Below are 23,536 nucleotides of genomic sequence, written 5' to 3'. Positions count from 1 at the left end.
CTGGGGTTGTTCCTCCCCACGTGCAGAACTTTACAGTTCTTGTTGAACTTAATGAGGCTTGTCAGCCCATTTCTCCAGCCTGTCAGGGTTGCTCTGGATGGCAGCACGGACCCTCTGGCATATCAGCCACTCCTCCCAGTTTTGTGTCATCAGCAAACTTGCTGAGGGAACACTGCCTCATCATCCGTATCATTAATGAAGATGTTAAACAGGACTGGACCCAGTATTGACCCCTGGGGTACACTGCTAGTTACTGGCCTTGAGCTAGACTTTGTGTCAATGATCACCACCTGGCCTTTCAACCAGTTTTCAATCCACCTCAAAGGGAGTTCATGCTGCACTTGCACAGGCATGCTACACATTAGACATGCCTGTCGTAGATGCTTGCAGAACAAAAAGATTAAAGGTATGCTGCTGCTAGTCTCAATTACACAAGCAGCAATGTTCACAGTATACAAATTGCACGTACCAGAGGCCAAGTCCATTATCTATGACTACCCTACTTTGTGCTGAATAGGATGCTAAGAATTTTAGATTTCCATTTTTGAACATAAGGCAATAATCTACATCACATGCTCAGATTTTGTAGATGTTAGTAGTTCCTAGTTTAATATGATCTATGAACCTGTTTACACTGGAAAATGAAATTAAACTAATTAGTGTCTCTCTTAACCTCTGCATATTAAGCGTGAAGACTTTTGTGATTACAGGGAAAAAGCCTAAGAATATTAAGATGTAATTATTGTCATACTCTGAATCTTTTTTAATGCATGAATTTTAAAAATCCATAATAACTTTTTCTAAGCAAGCTTTTCCTAAATATTTCCCTTCTTTCATGATGCAAAATCCTAAAATTAAGTGTAGAGTTACTTTTGTGTTTTCTTGCTTCAGTCTGTATTGTTAATTACTACCTTAGATGAGATTGTTCACCGTGATTTTGCTTTGAAAACTCACCAGAAAGCTTTTAAAATAACTATTTTGTATCTTAGCATAAATTTCCACTGAAGGCCTACTTCCCTTACCATCACCAGCCTCTTGTAACAGCTTTACTCAGACGTCCTTTTGGTAAGTTTCTTCATGAAATATTTGCAGCATTAGCCAACCTGCATGATCTGTATATGTCTTAAAATAACTTTGAAAAGGATGAAGACAAAATTTTGCCATTTCCTAAATAGGGTGTGTTGACTTAGCAATTTTAATAATATTCTTTTAATGTATTTTTTTTGCAGGAACACCTAATCCTTATGTAACATTAATAGAGATCTAACTTTAAAGAAAACTAAACCAGAAGTGAATAACAAAGAAAGTGCATAATTCTGTCAGAATGAAGACAAGTTACTGAGACTGTAAAAATACTAAATGTTCTTATCTTATAATACTAGTAATTGTCATTACGAAAATTTTCATATGTATATTAGAAGAAACAGCCTTGCCATTTGTCTCTCAAGCTTGAATTCTGCTGATCTTTTAGATTGCAAACCTAATATGTTTTTTCAGGTTTCCCATTTTTTATAGATCAAAAAACCACTGCTCAATATAGTAGTTTTTCATGAGCGATAATTTCAGCTGAGGACAAGAGCCTCTGAGAATGTTACTGCACTGATTATATATTAATATTGAGGTAGCATTTACACAGGGTACATGAGCCTCATTTGAATATTCCTAGCTGTACTTCCTCACATGGCTTTGTCAATGAATTGTTCTAAGAAACACAGTAATAGGAATTGTTGAAAATGGGGAAATTTTAAAATGGAACTTTAAATGCTTTGTGATAACTTAATCAGGGTGCACAAATTTTAATGCTAGCTTAATATGGTTAATTTCAGTGTCCTGTTCTAGTTGGACAGACTAGGCTTTTAAGAGTTTCATTTTCATCCTCCCTCCTCAGAACTGTCAACTACACACTGGTCTCAACATTTGAAACACATTTCGGATATGCTCAAGGCGTTAGTAGAAGATATAAACATTAGGTAAGCAGTATTATATTTTCTAACTTTTTGTCCTTTGAATATGTTATTTTGTGAAAAGTGATGTCATTTGAAGTCTTTAGTAGCTGCATTTCATAATTTTATTATTATTAGAATAATAATACTTACTGCACCTGAACTTTGTAGCACTTAGAGACCTGACCAATAAGCCTCTGAGTAAACAAAATCTTGTTATTTTGATTTCAGCAAATAGCTAGCTGTATGACAGAAATGCTTACTTGCCTATTCTCCCATTTCTTCCCCAAAACTTTTAAAACTGATTCTGGGTTGAGTAACAAGAGAGCTCTTCCAAATAGAAAAGCAGCTAATATTGGAAAGAACTTGTTGTGAGTGGTATTGTTTTATAAAGGAGATTGTATTGGCTTTCTGCAGGCTTGTGCAGACATCCAAACTTCAAACTTCTTGGGTTTTTTTTCATAAAGATATGACTGCTAGACTGCAATATCATTGTTTATTACTCTTTGCGCTGACACCTCATGTTTCTGACCTGGTGCCCTTAGCTTTTTTTGTCCAAATAGTTGCTATAATGAATGATAGTGTTTGTCTACATGAATTCTGCTTTGGTAGTAGATGTTTTGGGACTATATGAAAAGAGTGAAAAAGGTACATCTCTATCTGTTGCTGCCCTGTAATTCTTTCTTATCAGGTGTGTGATGAGCCCTGACTCAGCTAAAGCTTGGATATGAGTCTGCTTGGATCTGCTTTGAGAGTGAGCTTTCCAAATAATATTGAACAGCTTTTAAATTCAAAGAAACCAATTTCATTTTGATTTGAAACCTGAAATATTTCAATAGAAACCTAGAATGCCTAGGCCAGATAGACTTCCAAAACAAGATACCCAACTGTCCCCCTGTGTCCTGGAAGGCAGATACTTGATTCCATGCTATGTTTCAGTTAACATAGAGGCTTTTATTTTCATTGTTGAGTGGCAGAGAAAAGCTTTTTGCTGTTCCCTCTGAGCCCGGGCTGTCTGCTGGCAGCTTCTCACTTTCTGTATGAGCTGCAGTTCAGTGCTGTCTCATCTGTTTATCCCTGAAGTCTGTTAAACCTTTTTGCCCTTGGAGTGTGACCAGTAGCTGACCTTGGCTTCTTAAAGAAACGCATAACTCAAACTTAGAACAAACAAATAAAACAAATATCATCCATCATAATGTGTTACAATAATAGAAGCTTGTCTGTTCTACTTTTGTAGCCTAGCCCTTTCTTGGCTTATATTGACTTTTTCCCCCTTTGCTTTGATAGTACACTAGTTTGAATAATACTGTACTTGCCAGAATATCCTCTTACTTCCTTTAGAGCTTATGCAACAATTATGTTTTCTACCAAACCCCTCTCACTTACAAAGAAAATGGATCTGGCTTAAGTTTTTAAATACTGATATCCATGAGGAAACTGTATTCAGTTTTCTTTTATTGCTTTATTCCTGATTCTGCATCATTTCTACTTAATAAGATTAACAGAGGAGCAAAAAATACTACTATAGAGCATATCCTCTTGCTTCTTATAGTCAGTGCTTCCTCTTTATATAGCTTGTTTTTCAATGGTCTTATTTTACACTAAACATAAGTCTTACAGCAAGGTACTTTCCATGTACTTCTCATCAACAGATTGCTTCTGTGCCATTATTTGTTATTACATATAGTCATATCAGTGAACAGTGCATGTTATGTGACATTTTAAACCAGAAATTAACTGATGTACATTTTGCGGGGGGAAGTCCCAGAAAAAGTGAAGGGCCACTTTTGGCAATGACAGTGGAGCAGTTGACATAGGTGCCACTACAGAGGGGGCAGAAACAGCAGTGGCAACAGAATTGGAGGGTACACGTCTCCAAAATTTTGCCAATCTTAACAGGAACAATCGTTCCTGGTCCTTAATCTCCTTCCAGCTGTCCTTCTGTCTGTCCTTTTTTCCGTTTGGGCACGCATATCATTAGTTTGCATTTCTCCATTCTTTCTCTGTTCTTTAGTCTTAACTTTAGAAGAATACATGTGAGAAAGTGTAGAGATGAGCTGTGGTCCATTCTCACCTTTCTTTTTCTTACTGCAGTAACCTGGTTGTAAACACCTTCAAAATTTTCATTAAAGAGGACCTGAATTTTAAGAATCAGGAGATTAATATCCTTAACAACTTTACATTTGGTCCATCTAAAGGCAATTCCTCATGAATTACAAAAAAACACGTGCCTCATGAATTACCAAAAACCAGAAAATAACCCTGGAAAGCAACAGAGAGAAACTGGAAGACAATATAAGGCAACAGTATGTTAGAATATAACACTTGATATACGATTCAAAGTTTTGAAAACCCTTAAACTGGAGAGTATAAACGATAGGTTTAACTTTATGGCATATATTTTAATACATAATATTTTGTCACAGTTTATTAGAAACTGGTATTATGGATAGTCTGTTCTACTGACATAGTTAATCTGTTAGTAACACTGGGTGTGTCTCATTTGATTGTGACTGCAGATAATAGAGTAGTATATTGCTGTATGCTTAGCAGGTAAGGCATTATCTGTTGAAGAGTAGTTGAACGATTTTTATTTTCATGCCAGCACCCTTTGCAGTTAACTTAAGACATTCAAAAATGTTAAATAACAAGAAATACTTAATTGTATCTTTGTTATTTTCCAGTTCTCTTGCTGACCTTTTTGAAATCTGGTTTTTGGTTGCTTGTTTTGGAGAATGGCTGGATATTGCGGCAGAACAATTACTGAAGGCTGCTGTAGAGCCAGATGCTTTGCTGTGGCTGCTGGCATTTTACTACTGTCCTCAGAATGAAAATCAACAAAGGACTCAAACAATGGTGGGTAATGTAGCGATAGTAAGCAGCAATAAGCAGTCAATAGTCTGCCTATATCATATTGCTATAAAACAAATAGTACGCGCCAAAAAAATGAAAGGTTTACACTGAAGAAGGTATTGACTTTACAAGGTCTCCTCGGAATTATGTTGCAGTGGAGAAGTTGAAAGATAATTTTTGTGGATTTTCTTGGTGACATGTAGAAAACATTTTTCCTCTTTTTAAAGTATACTATATAGACTAGCACCTTCTTGGCTTTCTGTTGGATAACTTGGGTGCTTTTAATCACAAGTAAAACTACTCTAGGAATGGTATTTTTTAAATCGCTGTGTGGCAGAATTCAGCATTCCTGTGTTATGGCATCTTCTGAGAAGGAAACACAAGAGAAATCACAACAGCAGTTGAAGCAGTAAAGATACTTATCAAACACAGCCCTGAATCCTAACCTTGCCCATCTATTCTAATTTTTCTTACGTATCTTTACTGATTTTTGGCATGTATGAGATTGTAACAAGTATGTTATATTCCTACATGCTAGGTTTCTAACAGAAGGAAGCAGTGTTCTAACCTCATGCACTGTACTGCATGAATAGTGCTGTATATCTGTGTATGCATGCAAATACATGAAAGCCTTTAATTTAGACCTATTATGCAAGTTTGAACTAGCCCAAGCAATCTGATCTACAAAGCCCAGATTCAAAATCTAGCTGCAGCATCTCTAGTTTTCCTGAATTTGAAAACAGATTCTCTTTGATTTAAAAATGCAGTTCAGTACACCACGCTAGTAAAACATCATGCTTTCATTTTACATCTAATGGTCCATGTACAACAGTGTGTTCTCCAATATTTCATTTCCTTCCCTTCCCCTTCCGCCACCCAGATGGCATTACAAACGCAAGCTCACTTCCCAATCCCTTTTTTCTTTTTTTTCCCTTTAATTTCTTATAGTTTAGGAGCAGGAGTGGGATGTTGGCTGAGCAGAGGTAGGTTAAAGCTACAGTGAAGTAAAGAGACCAGGGTTGGTTTTAGAATGAAGTTTTAGGAAAGAAGGCAATACCCAAGCAATAGCCATGAATGAATGAAACTGAAGGACTATAGGTGCAGATCTATGTATGAAACATTGTTCTAACTCCAGCACCACAGAATGAAATCACATTGTCCCATATATAAAATCACCTCCCTGTGGGTCTCCTATCTGTTTGTTATTCTATCAAAATGTATGACAAACTTTATTGAGAAAAAAGCTTTTCCACTGACAGCCCATGAAGTTACTCATCTGTTCCCAAAGGTGTAATATTTCAGTTCGTTACGATTCTTTTCTTTAGTTATGTCAGGTAAGACTCCCCGCCCCCCGCTCAGGTTGGGCTACTTCAGAAGCATTCCCACAGTTCATGCAAAGCTTCTGCCTTTAGTTAGAGATTTACTTTTTCTTTTAATTTGTCCTTTGGCAGGTTAGCTCTCAGCTCTGTGAAATGGAGTGTTTTCCTCCTCAACCCCTGCACCTTTCACCAGTTAAGGATTAAGATGGGATAGGAACTTCTGGCAGATGCCAAGCTGGAGGACTTTTCATTCAGCATATTTTTGTGTGGAAAGGTGTGCACTCATGACTTAAGATTTTGTCTTCCTGCTACTCACTTTAGGTAGCAGCTTATATATTCGCAAGAGTGGAATACGTAGGGTTAAAATGATTTAAGGAAGAAAAAGGGTACTTTTACTGTTCACTAGACTTCACTTATATGTGCAGGACTGAATATTCTGCTCCTCAATATTTATTCATTTGTTGGAGTCCTTTCATACCTTTAGACTGTGCAACATTGGGGGAACAGAACTTGGAGGTTGGTCATAGCAACTTTGGCACTGAGTCTCCTAGGGTACTTGAGCTCATGGACCAGAGCCTGCTACTATCATTCTCCAGTCTCTGGCACATGGGATGGAGACGCACCAAGGACAGGATGCACAGAGGGATGAAGAATCTTGAAGAGTTCCAGTTACCTTTCTTTAGGTTCTGGTATCATTTGTTGCCTCATGTGTAATTGTGGACATAATTCAAGAATAGCAGCTTTTCAGACTGTTTTATGTGACATTGTTAATAGGACAGGGATGAGAAAAGCAAGGTCAGGTAAATGACTGAAACACATTGTCCCAATGAACATCGTTGAAAAGCAGGTGCCCTTCTCCTTTGGGTCTGCAGTGGTATATTTTTCCATTGTTCCTGCACTTACTCCTTTGGGTTTTTTCTACCAGTTTGTTTGAGGTTTTTTTTAAGATAGTGAACAGAGTTATTGTTAAGATTTTTTTGCAATAGTTGCTTATAGTTCTTTTTCCATTGTGTAGGTGCCAAAATCTTCTGTTTTCTACTCCCAGTAAAAGTTAAGTTTTTATTGGCTAACTCAAAAGGTAAAACTGTAAGTTGCAAACAACACAGGAAGAAGGAAAAAACTGCATTCTTACCAGAACATTTTATCAGCCGAGATCAGGTTGCATGGGGATTTAATTGATTCTGTAGCAGCAATACTGAAATGAGCCCTTGAGGAGCCTCTGTTCTTTTTCCCACAATACAAAAGTCTGACCGTGTTCTGCTGAGGGACTTTCTCCATTTCCTTTTATTATTAAAAAAGGTCAAATCCTGGCTTGATGCCCTGCCTGCTTAGTTTGCAAGACCAAAGAAAGTTAAAAAACCTATTCTGTCCACCTCTATGTGTGTGTGAATCAGTATAAAAGAAATGTGTACAGCCCTTCCTTCCCTGTTGTCCCTGCTGCTTAAATTCAAACTCTTTTCATGTTTGGGTAGTTTCTGCCAAGGATTCAGTTTCCTGTTAGTGAATAAATCCAAAGGAAAAATACCATAGGTATGACCTTTACTCTTCTCTGATCCTGCATCCCTTGAAATTATTTCTTACAGGTAGAAGCTCAAGCAGTCTACAACCATCTAATGATGCTCTTCAGCTGTACAGTCCTTTCTGTCAAAGATCTGGAGGCTGCTGTACACAGTATAACAGATACAAAGCGGTATTGTAACCAGCATCTTATAATACATCTTCTTACCAACTTTTTGCTCTTTTCTTCTGGTGGACATATGATTGCCCAGGAATTTATTTACCATGTAAGTGTTTTTTCCTTTTTTTCAGTTTAAGTAAATTTTTTTTTTTACTGTTTTGGATTTAAGTTCCTACCTCTTAACAAAGAAAACACAGAGAATTAAAGAAGATCATGACTACAGCAACTATACGTAACCAGCAACATATCCATTTCGGCTACAGTCAAAATACTTTCCTTCTTGACACTTCTTCACAACATCTCACTGAAAAGGTTGCTGCCCTGACTATAGAGCTGCAGAAATAGTTGGACTAGTAGCTTGCAGTGAAGGGATGGATACCTACAGTTCATTTACACCTGGCATATATAGCACGTGCAAAGATTTTGCTTTTCCCAGTTATAAATCACTCCCTTAATTATCCAGCTGCTGCAGAGATGATGGAACTGTCTTCTCTCTGTTTTCCACTATGTGAAATGGGTAGTTACTGAGTGTTAGCATTGATGAGGCAGAAGCTTGGTGCTTTAGCAAAGCCAGAGAGGAAAATGGTGTGATAATTGACAGAAAAAAAGAACAAAGACCTGGGTGTCACTTAGGGTGTGAAAAAAGCTGAAGAGAAGAAGAGTAAAATGTTGGAAACATACCAAAGTATCTTGCTGTTGTTGATGAGAACCTTCAGGTATATTGGTGCAAACAGTAAAATGTGTTTGCGTCTCTCAAGATAAATAGTGCTATCTCAGTAGGAGATTAGGAATTTATTCCTCTTTAACTATGAAACCATACTCTTTTAAGAAGCACAAGACCTCTGTGCAAGCAGGTCTAGGGCCAGTGTGTGGTTTTAGCACTTCAAAAGTTTTTCCTTTCAACAGCAGTGTGCTCTCCCATCTGTGTAGAGTATATGGCATGTATAAAGAGTCTGATTTTACGACACAGGGAACTGGAAGCCTATTTTAGTGGTTATTCCTTCTGGCTGACTAAACAGACAAAACATTTTTCTGTTTAAGAAGGGCTAAGATATTTCTAGCATTTTAGGTGTAAGTTCACAAATGACCAATTTCTTCTTACCATAAGAATGTAATCATAAATTTAGGGGGGTTGTATGTATTTTTACAGTCTGCTGGTTTTAGTATTTCTCTTTTGAGGAGTGTGGCTATTGAGCAGTGATGCTGTAACGTACTAGTCTGCTGCTTTAAACCGCTTCAGGAAGACCAAAGGCAGTTTCTTGTTTCTTTATAGAAAGCAACATAACTAACTTTAAAAGTATTCCCCAGTGCATCGTGGTCATGAGCTGTTGTAGGCCAGAGTAATATCGGACTGATATATTTTGACTGGATCTATGTAATCATTAATGTGTAGCTAGGCTCTCCATGTGATTTGAGAAGGCCTAAAGACAGTATATGAAAGGCAGAATGATGTGAAACCAAATTGGGATGCATGGCAGTGGTTTTGGTTAGCATAGTAAACTTTGGGATTAACACAGCAGATAACGTCGCGTAGTCCCTCCTGATCTGCAAAAATTGCAACTTAGGGTCTTTTCCCGGTACTTGAAAGCTTTATAAAATTGAGTTGCATCCCCAAACCCACCCAAAACCTTCATGTGCTTTTTGTTGTTTTCTAAGGAGATGACTTCTAAATGGTTACACTGTCTGTCCATTTGTGTTTCCTTTAAAAACTTTCTGACCTCTTGATTTGTTTCACTTAAATTTGAGAGAACAATAGAAATCTCAAAGTTGCTCAGTTCCTCCAAGACGTATGAAAAGAGATGCCTTGAGCATAAGTTGCTTTTGAACTCAGAGCATCTCACGTGTTCAGTGGTGAGGGACAAATCTGTGGTTTTGTTGCAAATATTAATGGAGAATTCTTAGTACTTAGCAACATAATTGTATTATTTCCCATTTTCTCTGTTTCCCTTCAGATTACTGAGGCAACTGATACAAGCAAAGAAGTTTGTAGCCTTCTTATCCGTACTGCATACAGAATTAACCATAACAGAGAAGAAAACCAAAGGACTGTGGAGCTGCTGAATGAACTTCTTCAAAAACTAACATTGAAAGTTTAGATTTTTAGTGTCATCTATTTATTAAGCCAACAAATCAGATCTTTATGCAGGTGTCAGACTTGAATTAACATCTTACACCGCAGGTTACCAAGTGCAGTTCACTCATCTCCTTGTTGTTTATCTGGCTGAGGATCAGTTTTTCTCCCAAATTACACATAGTTTTATTAGCAGATTGTACCCAATTGCTTGGTTGGTAAGTTGTTCCTAAAATGTGTTGTTCTATAATTCTGCTTTTATGAAACTAAAGATATCTCAAGTGAGAGTTAGTGATTCATGGTGAATGCACTCTGTGTTCTCAGGAAATCAACATTTCCTGAACTCTTTAGTTCTTTCTGAAAATGGTTCCAAAATGAAACTCCTCTCAGATTTGCTAAATGATTTTCTTCAGTACTGCAGCTTTCACAGGAGTGTTCTCTGCAAAGTACTATACCAATAGCTGGTCTCTGTCAAGAGATACTGCAGGTAGAAGGTTGCTTGCAGTACAGCCTATTTTCAGTGCGCCATGACTGATGCTGTTGTTCATTCGTTTAAGAAATATTTTTTTCATTCAGACAAAACAAGGCAAGGCATAAGGAAACTTTCTAGTTTGAGGGCAAAATTTCCTAAAGAGAGCGTATCGTTGCAACTCATCATCTTCTTTTTTGTGTCCAGAGGTAGCTTGCTTACTTCTTCATTTAGGTTGTCTCATGCAAAGAGCATGGACAGTGACCAATGGCTTACTATTTTACTTTTAGGAAAGTATTTGTCCTAAGAAGTTTTGTGAACCTGTTTCTAGCTTAACTAGAAAAATAGGCATGGAGAATAGTAATGACAGAGATCTTAACTCTTTTCAGTAATTTGTTCTCATACATATTTGTTCTTATTACCTAGCTTTAATGTTAGCACATTCAAAGATGCTACTTGGAATACTATTTTTGCATATAAAGCTAGAGGCATGTATCTAAAATTAACACAGCTTTCTGAATGTAGCATTTGTTTTTGAGCAAGGGAAAAGAAAACCAATGTACTTAGTGTCCCTTGGCTGCAATAAGTGGAAGGATATTTTCTGTAATGCTGTTGACTGATTTATTACAATTTTGTTCCCAGTGAGTCATATCAGACCAAATTACAGAAGTTACATTTCCTCTCAGTCAGTTTGTTAATGTTTGTAATATTTGATTGCAGCATATGAAGAAAAAGTAAATACATAATATATGTCTGTGAAGAAAGTTGGGGGTTTTTTTCTCTTTTTGAATTAAAAATATTTCTGAATGAAAAATCAGAAACAGATATGTTGCAATTTTTCAGTTGTTGATAGCCACACATATCTAAAAAAGCAAAATCAAGCAACCTAGTTTTCTGTTCCCTGAATATCATACCTGAAAAGCATGGGCTTAAACTAAATTATTTGTTTGTTGATCAGAAACTCTGAGGTATTTGTCTAGTGGGAACGCGTGTGGAGTGCTCTACCTAGAATGATAAATAATCTAAAATTTGTCTCCAAAAGAAGAATGATTTTTTTTTTCTTTAATTTCTAATCCAGTTTTTGGATATGAGATTCTTTGGTTGTCCTTAAATTCTCTCCGTATTACAACTATATATAAACTACTTAAAAGAACGATTGGCAAAGAGTTGCAATGTATGATTCTTGCAGATTTGTTAAGTCAATGATACGGTTATTATATTTATATGTGTATTAGAGTTGTTGGAGATGAATTTGTAACTGTCCTTTCACAGGGCAGTCTTTTTTTTTCCACTAACAAAGCACATGAAAATTCTTTTAACTTTCTTAAACAAAATCAATATTTTGTTAAATAGTCATAAGTCAATTCAAGCAGGAAAGAAATGTGCAGTAAAGGCAGAAAGAATAAAAGTAGTAGTGAATTGGTACATTCTTGTTTTCCTGTGTTTGGCTTAAAAAAATACTGCATGATTTAAATACTACAAGCAGGGTTTGCTCATTTCAGGAGGCTTTAAGAAAGAAACATAATTGACCACTAAGTTACAGGTTTTTGAATTCTGCAAGCTTTGCAGCATGGGGCTGGGTGGTTTCTGTGGATTTTCTTCAGAAAAAGCCACTTTTGTGGCTTTCATTCAACCAAGATCTTAGTACAGTGCATATACAAAGCAGAATACATTTTATTTTGTGAGGTGTGGTAGGAACGGGTATGTTACCAGGTATTACAATTTACCTGACCAGCAGTAACATGTTAATCTGTTACTTCTGGGAGTTGTCATCAGGTTTCCGTACTTACAGCATTGTAAGTGCAAAGAGGTGTTAATAGAAAGTCATACTGAAGATGCAAGTGAGTTAGTATTAGTTTTGCTAAGCTGGAATTTATGCCATGGTGTTATATGTTTGGCTTGGTTTTGGTTTCGGGGGGATACAATCCAAAAAAATTCTGAAGCATTATACAAGTTTAGGATTAAACGTCTAGCGAAAATTACTTGCAATTACTAAACCAAACACTATTAAAGCAGGTTTACTCCATTTCTTTGCTGTATTGACCAATGACAGAATAAAATGCTGGTGTTCTGTGTGAGTGAATAATGTCATGCTAATTAAAATGCAGGTTTTCTTGTGATACAAGAAGGGTGTAGGAAGGTGAGAAATTCTGACACTGAAGTGCAGCTTTCTACTAGACCCAAGTTTAAAAAGTCAAAACCGGGAATGTTATGGGAGGAGTCCTCCACCAGAGCACTGGGCATGTTTTTGAATCCCTGTTTTCATACTTTCCAGATAGTCTGCAATGGCTTTGTTATGCAATCAGCATGTTTTGCTGGGCAAGACCAGAAGCTAAACTGCTGTAGCAGAATTAGCCGGTGCTAAAGGCAGCCCTCTAGCACTTAATTCATAGCAGTATTCACATGTGGGCCTGTTTAAGTCCACCTACCTCTCTGGCAAGTTTTTCTTACTTGTGATAGAATTTTCCCTTAAATGCTTGCCTGGATTTAAAAGATATGCCCGTGGTAGCCGTTTCATTTGCTGCCTTAGCAGAGAGTAGCTTATTCTGGGAATTCGCTGTTAGGTGGTCTGTTCACTAGGGAATGCCAAAAAGGAGTTTCCCTTGCTTGCATTGGCCATCTTCCTTTAACCAGCTGTCAGGCTGCTGGAGAGGAATAAACCTCATGAGCCTCTTCTGATGGCTTAAGTGTACTCATAGTAACTGGGTCCTTTTAGCGGCCAGGAGCCAGCTAGGGATAGGCATTGGATTGCCATCAGCCACTGAAACAAAAATTTGAAATGTCAGCTGGCTGTAGCTAAGTTGTAGCAATATAGTTAAGGCACGGACTGTGCCTTAGTTTGTGTTTCATATTCTTGCATGTGTGTGAAGGGAGAGAGGGTGAGAAGGAAGAAAAAACCCAGCATGTTGAAACACAGTTGCAGAAATTTAGCTGTGATTTTTATATTCAATTTGATTGTAGTACTGATAGGATTGGGAAATAACAATTCCATATATGACAGTTAACCTGAACAACAACAAGCAGCAGAAAAAAATCAAGCAATACTATGTCTTTAAGAGGTCTGTACATTTAGCTAACTTCCCATCTCTTAACAAATCTTGCATGTTTCATAACTCTTCTGTATTATGTCAGATGATCGACTCATTTCATAAAAAAGCAGCTCCTCAGGAACAATGACCCTCTCTTTTCTATTATTTTTAATAGAAATATCTGTTAGGCCCATGAACTTCGGCAGATGCATATTGCCATCTTGAAAAGAACACATTCATACATATCCTTGACCATAATGAAGTTCCACTTAGTTATCCACACTCTGAATTACACTGTCCTTGAGATTTCCCATGCATATGTGCCAAATCAGCCTGTATATACAGTTTATTCAATCATTGCTGTTTTGATTTTATTTCTTAGCTTTTGGATTTATTTTGAGGCTCCCAAAACAGGTGCATGCAATATGTCATTTACATGCTACTGTTAAAAGTTCCCTTAATATTTCACGTATGAGAAAGCATCTTTTCTTTGTTCTGACTAATGATGCTGTAACTTCTACTGCATATAAGTTGTCTAAAGATAGGACTTCCATTTTTTCATTCCAAACTAACTTGTAATGGTAGCTGAAGATATGAATTTCCTATCTGTATTATCATTCCCTGTAGAGACTACCAGTAAGTGTTTAAGTGCTTTTAATCTCATGATTGTGCTGCACTTCCCTATCAGTTTGAGATGCCTGCGAACAGAGAAGGAAAAGCCAGTATCAAATTCCACTGGACAGGAGAGAGGCCTTGAAATTTGCTACAGAATTAATTCTTAAGATGGAAATGACTGATATGTGTGTCTGTGAATTCAGGCATTATCTTTGAGTTTCTCGTAGGCAGGATCTTTTCTGGAGACATGACAAAAATACAAATGTCTCCATAGACCACTAAATTTCGTCTTCAAATGCATTGCAAAAACCACTAATACGTTTCAACTTTCCTTTCTTGTGGGTTTGCCTCTTTGCTAAAACACAGATGATCAGTGCTGAGCAATACACTGTACAGCATACTTTTAGGGCCAGACTGAATTGCTATAGTTGCTTGCTGTGGCCTGCTTGACCTAGGCCATAAAAGGATGCTGAGCAAATATCAAGCCCAAACCTTGCAATTAAGCTATAACATCCGTTTTAGAAAGAGAATTCTGTTGGTTTAAAGGTTTCAGATGATAGCTGTTGACTATTTTTCATCATAGCCTTTCTGATCTTGATTTCTTTTCAACAGTTCTGCTTCTACTTGCTGTATTGGCAGAGCGAGCTCTCAGAAGCACTTACTCTTTTGCCTTTTCTTTCTCTTCCCCTCTTCTCTCCCTCTCTGCCCAGGATCCAAGATGGTATGATCCATAATGGGTTTCTAGGAGAAAGTGAATCAAGCAACCAAAACCAACTGGTTTTTGCTAGGCTAAGTTAGGTAATGGTGTAAATCGTCCTGTGTACCTGTCGGGGAAGGGGAAGATACGTGTCAGCCCCTGTACATCCCTATGTGTGTGATGCCAGCTCTGCTCCCAGGCACTACCCTAGCATATATTTCAATATGTTGATTACTGTTAATTCACACCCATAAAGTTAGTTTATTTTTAGTAAGATTCACTTTCTTCTGACAATCTCTTCTGCCTTTCCAGCAGCTGAGCTCGAGATAGTATTTCTTCTTTTACCTCTTCTCTGCAGATGGGCAGGCTACACAAATGGTAGATCCAGTCACTTTATTTTTTTAATTTTATTTATTTCTAAGATGGAATACCCCAAAGTTACGCAAACATCATACAGTGAAGTTGAAGAACTTGCATATAAAATTACATATGAGCTGATTATCTGTTCTTCCTACTGAGATCCTTCACATACATACCTAATTCTGTCTAACCATGCAGCAGTCTCTAAGTCAGCTGTTCCCTGCCCTGGTTTCTTCAGACTTTACAAACTTAATTGTCACAGAATATTGAAAGAAGAGGAGAGTTTGCTATTACATCCATAATGTCTCCCCTCTGTTTCAAAAATCAGGCATTTGAACAGCCCTGTAATGGTATGCCACTTAAACAGTAACTCTGCTTTGGGACAGTTCTTCAAAATGTATTGCAGAGTCTGGCAATCCACATGTATTTAATGAAAATATGAAAAGAACTGCCACATTATATCCTGTTGAGGTGCCACTTTCATAATTTTCCTATCAATTCAGTTTTCTTTCATAAATCTGAAAGACAGTTTAGCTGTGATTTTTCACGTTTGGAGAGTAAGCTCCTCCTTCCTGACTGCATTGCGAGCAGTGGGCCCCCACCACCTCTCAAACGTACCAGAAATCCTAGTCTTTACTAGCTGTGTTTCAAGACAGAGAGGGGAATAATTTTGGTGATTTTGTTTCTTACCTGTTATAAACCTGTGGTTTTGGTGTTGGTGCTGGATGCTCTTGATGCCAAAATATAAATTGTAATGCTAAAAATACACAAACTTTTAGCATTGACCTTTGTTCTGTGGTGTAGAGCAATTGCATTTTTCAGCGTCACATCTGTCCTACAGCTGATGCTGACATTACTTGATATCGGTAAAAGAGAATCAGCTAGCTTAACACTTGAGTAAGGCTTTGGTCTTATCATTTTCTTAGTATGTCTGCTTCCTAATTTCCACTCCTTCCTCCCAGCTATCAAGTGGAAAACTGATGCATTCCTGTGATTTGACTGAAGAAAGGAGAGGCAAGTGCTAGGGAAGTGGAAAAGGTGTGTATAAAAACCATAAAAGATCAGTAGACAGGCGTACTTGCTCTTGCATAAAATGGACAACCTTGTGAGTCGTTACTCATCTGACTCTTAATCTATGTAAATTAAAAAAAAAGTTCAGCATTTGTGTCAGGTAGTTGCAATTTTCTTTATATTCAAACAAACAGGGACAATTTTTTCCCTCAACTAAAATTGGGAGCTTATTAAAAAGCCTTCTTGTAGTCAAAAGGAACAGGAGGTGGTAATGAGTTTAGGGCATGATGGGCAAGTGGTGTCAATGACAAAATCTTAACGGCAGTATTGCAGAGTAATATTGCCGTATTACTGAAGGGAGCAACAGGGAGTTCAAAATGAGTGATGATGCCATGACTATAGGGAAGGGGCGTGTGCCCAGGGCAGAAGCCCAGCTAGAGCTCAATCTGGCCACAGATAACAAAAAATGTCTTTACAAATACATTAACAACAAAAAAAGAGCCAAGGAGAATCTCCATCCTTTACTGGATGTGGGGGGGAACATTGTCACCAAGGATGAGGAAAAGGCTGAGGTACTTAATGCCTTCTTTGCCTCAGTCTTTAATAGCCACACCAGGTATCCTCAGGGAATCCAGCTCCCTGAGCTGGAAGAGAAGGATGGAGAGCAAAATAAACTCCCCATGATCCAGGAGGAAGCAGTTAACGACCTGCTATGCCACCTGGACACCCACAAGTCTATGGGGCCTGAGGGCATCCACCCAAGAGTACTGAGGGAGCTGGCGGAGGAGCTTGCCAAGCCGCTCTCCATCATTTATCAACAGTCCTGGTTAACGGGGGAGGTCCCGGACGACTGTAGGATTGCCAATGTGACGCCCATCTACGAGAACGGCCGGAAGGAGGATCCGGGGAACTACAGGCCTGTCAGCCTGACCTCGGTGCCGGGGAAGATTATGGAGAGGTTCATCCTGAGGGCGCTCACAGGGCATGTACAGGACAACCAAGGGATCAGGCCCAGCCAGCACGGGTTCATGAAAGGCAGGTCCTGCTTGACCAACCTGATCTCCTTCTATGACCAGGTGACCCGCCTAGTGGATGAGGGGAAGGCTGTTGATGTTGTCTGCCTGGACTTTAGTAAAGTCTTCGACACTGTTCCCCACAGTATTCTCCTGGAGAAGCTGGCGACTTGTGGTTTAGAGAGGTGTACCCTTTGCTGGGTTAAAAACTGTCTGGACGGCCGAGCCCAGAGAGTTGTGGTGAATGGGCTGAAATCCAGTTGGCGGCCGGTCACAAGCGGAGTCCCCCAGGGCTCAGTTTTGGGACCGGTCTTGTTTAATAACTTTATCGATGATCTGGATGAGGGGATTGAGTGCTCCCTCAGGAAGTTTGCAGACAACACCAAGTTGGGTGGGAGTGTTGATCTGCTCGAGGGTCAGAAGGCTCTGCAGAGGGATCTGGACAGGCTGGATCGATGGGCTGAGGTCAAGTGTATGAGGTTCAACAAGACCAAGTGCCGGGTTCTACGCTTCGGCCACAACAACCCCAGGCAATGCTACAGGCTTGGGGATGAGTGGCTGGAAAGCTGCCCTGCAGAAAAGGACCTGGGGGTGTTGATTGACAGCCGGCTGAATATGAGCCAGCAGTGTGCCCAGGTGGCCAAGAAGGCCAACGGCATCCTGGCCTGTATCAGAAATGGTGTGTCCAGCAGGAGCAGGGAGGTGATCGTGCCCCTGTACTCGGCTCTGGTGAGGCCGCACCTCGAATCCTGTGTTCAGGTTTGGGCCCCTCACTACAAGAAGGACATTGAGGTGCTGGAGTGTGTCCAGAGAAGGGCGACGAAGCTGGTGAGGTGTCTGGAGCACAAGTCTTATGAGGAGTGGCTGAGGGAGCTGGGGTTGTTCAGTCTGGAGAAGAGGAGGCTGAGGGGAGACCTTATCGCTCTCTACAATTACCTGAAAGGGGGCTGCAGAGAGGTGGGTGTTGGTCTCTTCTCCCAAGTGACAAGTGATAGGACAAGAGGAAACGGACTCAGGTTGTGCCAGGGGAGGTTTAGGCTGGATATTAGGAAAAATTTCTTTACTGAGAGAGTGGTGAAGCATTGGAACAGGTTGCCCAGCTGAAAATTAAGTTCTGTTTTCCGATGTGTAAATTATCACGAAAAAGCAATTCTTTACACAACTGCAATTTCTGCATGCCTTTAAACAGCAGTTATAACAAATTCCTGTTCTTCTTCTGGCATCTATAAGCAGCAGGAATCAGGCCCTTAATTTTGTGCAAAAAATTTTGTGTTCTCAGTTCTACTCACAGTAAATGGACAAATGCAGTTTATCTCCCAAGCACTGTGCAAATGTTTCAATTTCCTTATGCACTGGCATATTTCCATGGCACAAAATGTCATCCTGCTAGCAAGGAAAGTTTTTAAAATAATTTTTCCAATATGTTATGTCCACAGAAACAAAGGAATATAGCCTTGTTTGTTGGTGTATACATGCACTTCAGTATGTATATTTGCCTAAACTCAGTATACTTATGGTGAAATTATAGATGAGTCAGGCTCCTCTTTTTGATTGCTTCCTTGTCCTTTCTTGTAATTAATTCCTTTTTTTTTGACGACTAGTCTGGGTATCAAAGATTGAGGCCAAGAACAGAAATGCACTTGGGTGTCTTGTTAAAATCTTTGCCTGTTACAGAGGATCTCAAACCTGACTCACGAATACTGGGAAATGTAGCACAAAGGTAGATATTTTATAGTTTTAAAAGACCACAAAATACATTAATTTACTTCTAGATATTAAGAATTAGTGTCCTGGAATAAGGTTTGCAGTGAATTAGAGTAAGGTTTTGTGTTCAGTAGGTGCATTTATATCAACTGGTAGTCTTACTATAGAAATACATAATATTAAGAGAGTGCTTTGCTCAGAGGGAAATACCATCAAGTTAGATGTAAAATTTGAACATTCTTAGATAATTCATATACAACTACTTCCGACTCTTAAATCATGTGTCTGGAAAGACAGACCTGCGCCTCCCTCTTCAGGCACAGACGTGAGACAGCAGTGCCGTGCAGCAGGACAATCCGTAACACGCAACTTCTACCGCGTTCGTGCACCTGCATTGCAGAATGTGCAGGACCCACCACTGCCCGCCGCCGCACACCTGTGCTACAGGGGCCTGGGGGGGTGACCCAGTCCTGAACGGGGTGGGTTTTCCAGATATTTCCAGTCCAGTTTCTGCTTGGAAAGAATCAACCCAAAATGAGTAAAGCCTTTGGCACATAATGGCACACAGTAACTTAGCTGCTTGTTCATTCTTGCAGAGGCGCCACGGTTTCCTTCTGCATACTTATGTATGCAGAGGAGCCTGCACCTGCATCTCTTTAACAAAGCAGCTAAAATTTTCTGTGATAGATATACCAGTTCTCAAGACTCATCAGCTCTGGCGATAAACTGGCTGGCTGCAGCCTTCCCTCATATGCGCGAGGAACAGGTAGCAAGGGTACAGCCAATTCCCTCCTAAAGGAGAAAGCACAGAGCCAGCAGCAGCTGCGAACACCTCCCAGCAAAGCTGAAGACAGAAAACAAAGCAGAGGAACTGCTGTCAGCAAAATGGTATGTTTTACTCCCTGTTTGTGGCAGAGAGCATATGGCCAGCAATGCATCCCCTCTGAAGGGGGCAAGGGACTTGCCTAAGTCACCACCTCGTTATGATCTGCCTTTATTCTGAACAAGTGATCCAGTAAACAGCACAGGAAAATAGATGGTGATCCTTGCTTAACTATACAGATACAGTTTTAGCTTAATCTGAGAGAGATTCAGTTTTACAGTTAAAAGCTACATACGGAAAAGAATCCGTGAGATCCTAACCAGCCGCTGGCTTAAGGAAGTAAGTGGGAGACAGTCCAGCCTTCTGCATTGGGCTTTCTAATGCTATCCAAAGTAAAACTACCACCATGTTTGGAAAGGAATGAATTAGGGGTGGGAGGAAAAAGCCCAAACAAAATGCTTTATTTTATTCAAAGGGAGCTGACTATGAAGCAGAAGTATAATGAACCTAAGCAGGGCAAGGACATACCTACGTGAATGCCTGTGCTTGGCATAGCCACATACACTGATATGTGAATGTTATGTTAGCCTTCAAGTCTTAATTTTCACCTCTGAACAGAGATTTAATGTTGTAACATTTCTGCCACTTTCCCCAAATGCCTGACTATACTTAAGAACAAACAACTTAACAAATGGGCAGTTTCACTGGATTTTAGTGTGTTGACAGTCAGTCTGGATAGAGGTATCATTTGATAAAACATCACTTCCAGTAATGATTTTAGTTACAGTAAGTCTGGAAATAGATTTTTTTTGTTGTTGTTGTTTGTTTTTATTTACTATAATTAGAATCCTCTCAGGACATTAGTATGGAAACACCCACCTTGGGAGAATCGCAGATAAAATAAAAAACATTGGTTTATTACTTTTTTTCTGCTAAGGTTTCACTAGAGCTTATTAAAAACTTACTTAACTTATTCAATGACACTTTGTGCGGTTCACTCCCAGAGTTTTTTACATGCTTATATCATGTTAATGACGCTACTATATAATACATACAGGAGCCTCCTGTTCTCTGTTACTTCTGGTGAGTTATGGTGACAGCAAATATTTGAAGACACCTTTAGCTTCCTTCTTAGTCTGGAACCTCACTCTATTTAGCAATGCTTGGATTAGCAACAAAAGGCCATACAAGCCCATATACAGGGCCAGGACTGCCACCTCTTTGCCAATTTTTAGGTTGTTTGGTGTTAGTGTTTTACTTTCTATTCATTTTCTCAGTTGCTACAATGCATGATGGATCACAAAGTTGTTGCGAGGGAAATCGGTGTTCATGCTCATGTTAATACTGCTGAGACAGACTGCAACAGCTGTAGCAGGCAAAATAAACTACTGCTGTGCTCAGTATTAAAAAAAAGGTAAGAAAAGTAGATTGTTTTGAAAGAACAAAAATTTGGTAATATTAGCAAAAGTGTGGAATGTCTTACCTGCCATGTAATTTTAACAGTACTGATTATAAACAGGCTTACCATGTATTTAATTTCTGGGTGTCTTCTGCAAGAGCCTCATCCAGCTCTGGGCTCTTTCCCTTATACAACAGAAAAGGTTTCCTTTGCTGGCCTTTGCAGAAAAAACTGTGAAATGAAGCGTAACTCTTTTATGAATGGGATCCCTCACTAACTACATCTGTGAGCATAACTACATTAGCAGTCATTGCGGTATCTCAGTGCATTCTTGGACAATTTCCTAACTCTTGCTGCGTTTGAAAGAACTTGCTGAGTGTCCCATAATTCAGGTATTGACACTATGTGCCTGGAAAGGGAGAGGTCAGCAAATGTAGTGAGGTAAAAAGGAACTGTACTCTTTGGACCGAAGTCACTATTGAGGCATGCTCTTACTTGAGATTCTGAGCACAAGAACTTTAAAAAAAAATAATTACCACATTCAGTTTTTATTGCTAATATCCATTAACTAACTACATTCAGCGGCTTCTCTCCTACTGCAAAAGCAGAAATGGAGTCATTCTTTTTCCTAAGTTTGTAAATTAACATTGAACCACTGTGCAATGGAAAGACTACACATACTTGAAAAAAGTATTTATTTTTACAAGAGTATCTGCTGTAAAACAACAGTGTACAAAGTAAATATGTTCACACATTTTTGTGTTTTAAATTCTTCCCCTCTGAAAGGAACAATTAAGATGTCTTCTGATCAGTGGAGCAGTATGTTCCTAAGGAAGAAGAGCTACACTTTGTCTATCACTGTGCAAAAGGAGCAGCACGGGGGTATGGAAGACATTTTCAGAAAACGGAAGGTCTGACACTTCTGGTAAAAGTTAACCTAAACAAGACAGAGAGAGAATGCTGATCTTTGTTTTTCCTTCAGTCCCATCCCATCACTAGGATGATAGCTGGTCACTTTTCACAGATTATTTCCACTTCCAATTAACAACCCCAGCCCCACCCCAGCTCCTGCTGATTTTATAGTGACTTTTTAATTTGGCATAGAAGTTACAAACAAAATTTTACATACAGAATACAGTTTCATCAAATTTCAGAGATTACTAATGTTGGCCAAATTACTGGAGTGCATAAAATCATTCAAATCAAGAGTCCTCGGCATCTGCAAACTGGAATGGTTGTATCACCAAAGAGCAAGGATAAACCCCAAATTGCTTGTATTAAAGAACTACCTAAAGCCACACTAACGTGTGTGTGTGTGTAGTTTGTTTCATGTGCTTGATTTCTTGGTTACAGTGAGCCTCTGGAAGACATAAATATTGAGAGGTAAGTGTTTCTGTCAGCTGATTGTTTTAGCAGTCACATAATCCTTCCTTTGATGTCTTGGGTCAATGAAATCCTAGTACCATCGGGGTTTAGTAGGAGATATATTAAAAGAGTTTCTCTGGGATCTTTCCTGCAACGGAAACAGCAGTAAAAGTTATTACTCTGTCACAATACAGGAGTATCTGCGTATTCTTGATCGCCCCAGCTTTCCAAATGGAGTTACTTTTTAGGTTACCGATAAAGCATAACTGTGGTTACAGAGTTAATGATCTCTTTAGATTTCTAGAGCTACCACAACAAGGTCTGGAGAAGACAGGGGAGATCCACAGTGCAAGCACATTCTCTTGGTTATTAGCAGGTTACTCTGAAAATAACGCTGGAGGTCAGTTACCAGAGCAATACTGTGTGATGTGCTACATGTCCACATACCTTCTTGTCTTAAGCCAACAGTTCTCTAAACAGTACTGAGGTAGCTCTTCCACCTTAGACCATTTACTGTTTAACATCAGGACATTGTACCGTATACTAATTCGGTTTTTGAGAGAAAACAGTAACAACATTTCTCAAAGGCTCTTAAGAAAGGTACATCTTTTTTTGCTCTAGGGCTCGACTCCTGTTCCTGCTGAACTGAGCCAGTGTGTAAAATCAGAACTGATATCAGCTCAGTAGGCACCGGAGGACGGGTCCATCAACAGCCTGGAACAGTAGCAGCAGCCGTAAGTGGCAGCTCCAGTCGGAAACAACCATTTCCTGCAAACAATACACAGTGCTAAGCTACAACTGCAGAGAGATCATGACAGCATCCATTAAAGAGAAGACTACGAAACAAACCTTTATAGACAATTCCAGTTTAAAGTCACAAACATTTATTTCCTCTGACCTTTAGAAAAGCATGGTAACCAAATTACTGTAGGCGATGCCTTACGTTTGCAGTCAGACAAAGAATTTAAGAAGCACTGTTTATTCTCAACTGAAACTGAGCGTCTTTGGTCCTCCCCAAGTCATCTCTGTCCCTTATCCTCGATATACCGCATCTCACATGCGCATTCATTGTAAATCTGCCCATTCAGCAGCGAGGTATCTCAGCCAGCAAACGTTCTCTGCCCCGCGCAGGCTGACATTAAGCAAAAGTCTCCTCTCCCCTTCTCTTCAGGTGCAGAACTTAGCCA

General features: G+C 39.2%; 2 protein-coding genes across 2 annotated transcripts in view; one reads left to right on the top strand and one right to left on the bottom strand.

The window, feature by feature from the left end:
• Positions 1-9,921, top strand: part of FANCC (FA complementation group C) — a 72,875-nt gene extending 62,954 nt beyond the window's left edge. The window contains exons 10-14 of the mRNA XM_059834101.1: positions 990-1,065; positions 1,889-1,970; positions 4,628-4,799; positions 7,699-7,899; positions 9,746-9,921. Of these exons, the coding sequence (XP_059690084.1) occupies positions 990-1,065; positions 1,889-1,970; positions 4,628-4,799; positions 7,699-7,899; positions 9,746-9,889 (675 nt within the window). The 3' untranslated portion in view covers positions 9,890-9,921. The remainder of the gene's footprint in view (positions 1-989; positions 1,066-1,888; positions 1,971-4,627; positions 4,800-7,698; positions 7,900-9,745) is intronic.
• An 11,744-nt stretch (positions 9,922-21,665) lies between these two features.
• Positions 21,666-23,536, bottom strand: part of AOPEP (aminopeptidase O (putative)) — a 196,032-nt gene continuing 194,161 nt past the window's right edge. The window contains exon 16 of the mRNA XM_059833739.1: positions 21,666-22,497. The gene's annotated coding sequence lies outside the window, so the exon portion shown is untranslated. The remainder of the gene's footprint in view (positions 22,498-23,536) is intronic.

This window comes from Gavia stellata, chromosome Z (assembly GCF_030936135.1).
Source record: "Gavia stellata isolate bGavSte3 chromosome Z, bGavSte3.hap2, whole genome shotgun sequence".
In the NCBI taxonomy this organism is placed as follows: Eukaryota; Metazoa; Chordata; class Aves; order Gaviiformes; family Gaviidae; genus Gavia; species Gavia stellata.
This window is presented reverse-complemented; position numbering and strand designations above follow the sequence as displayed.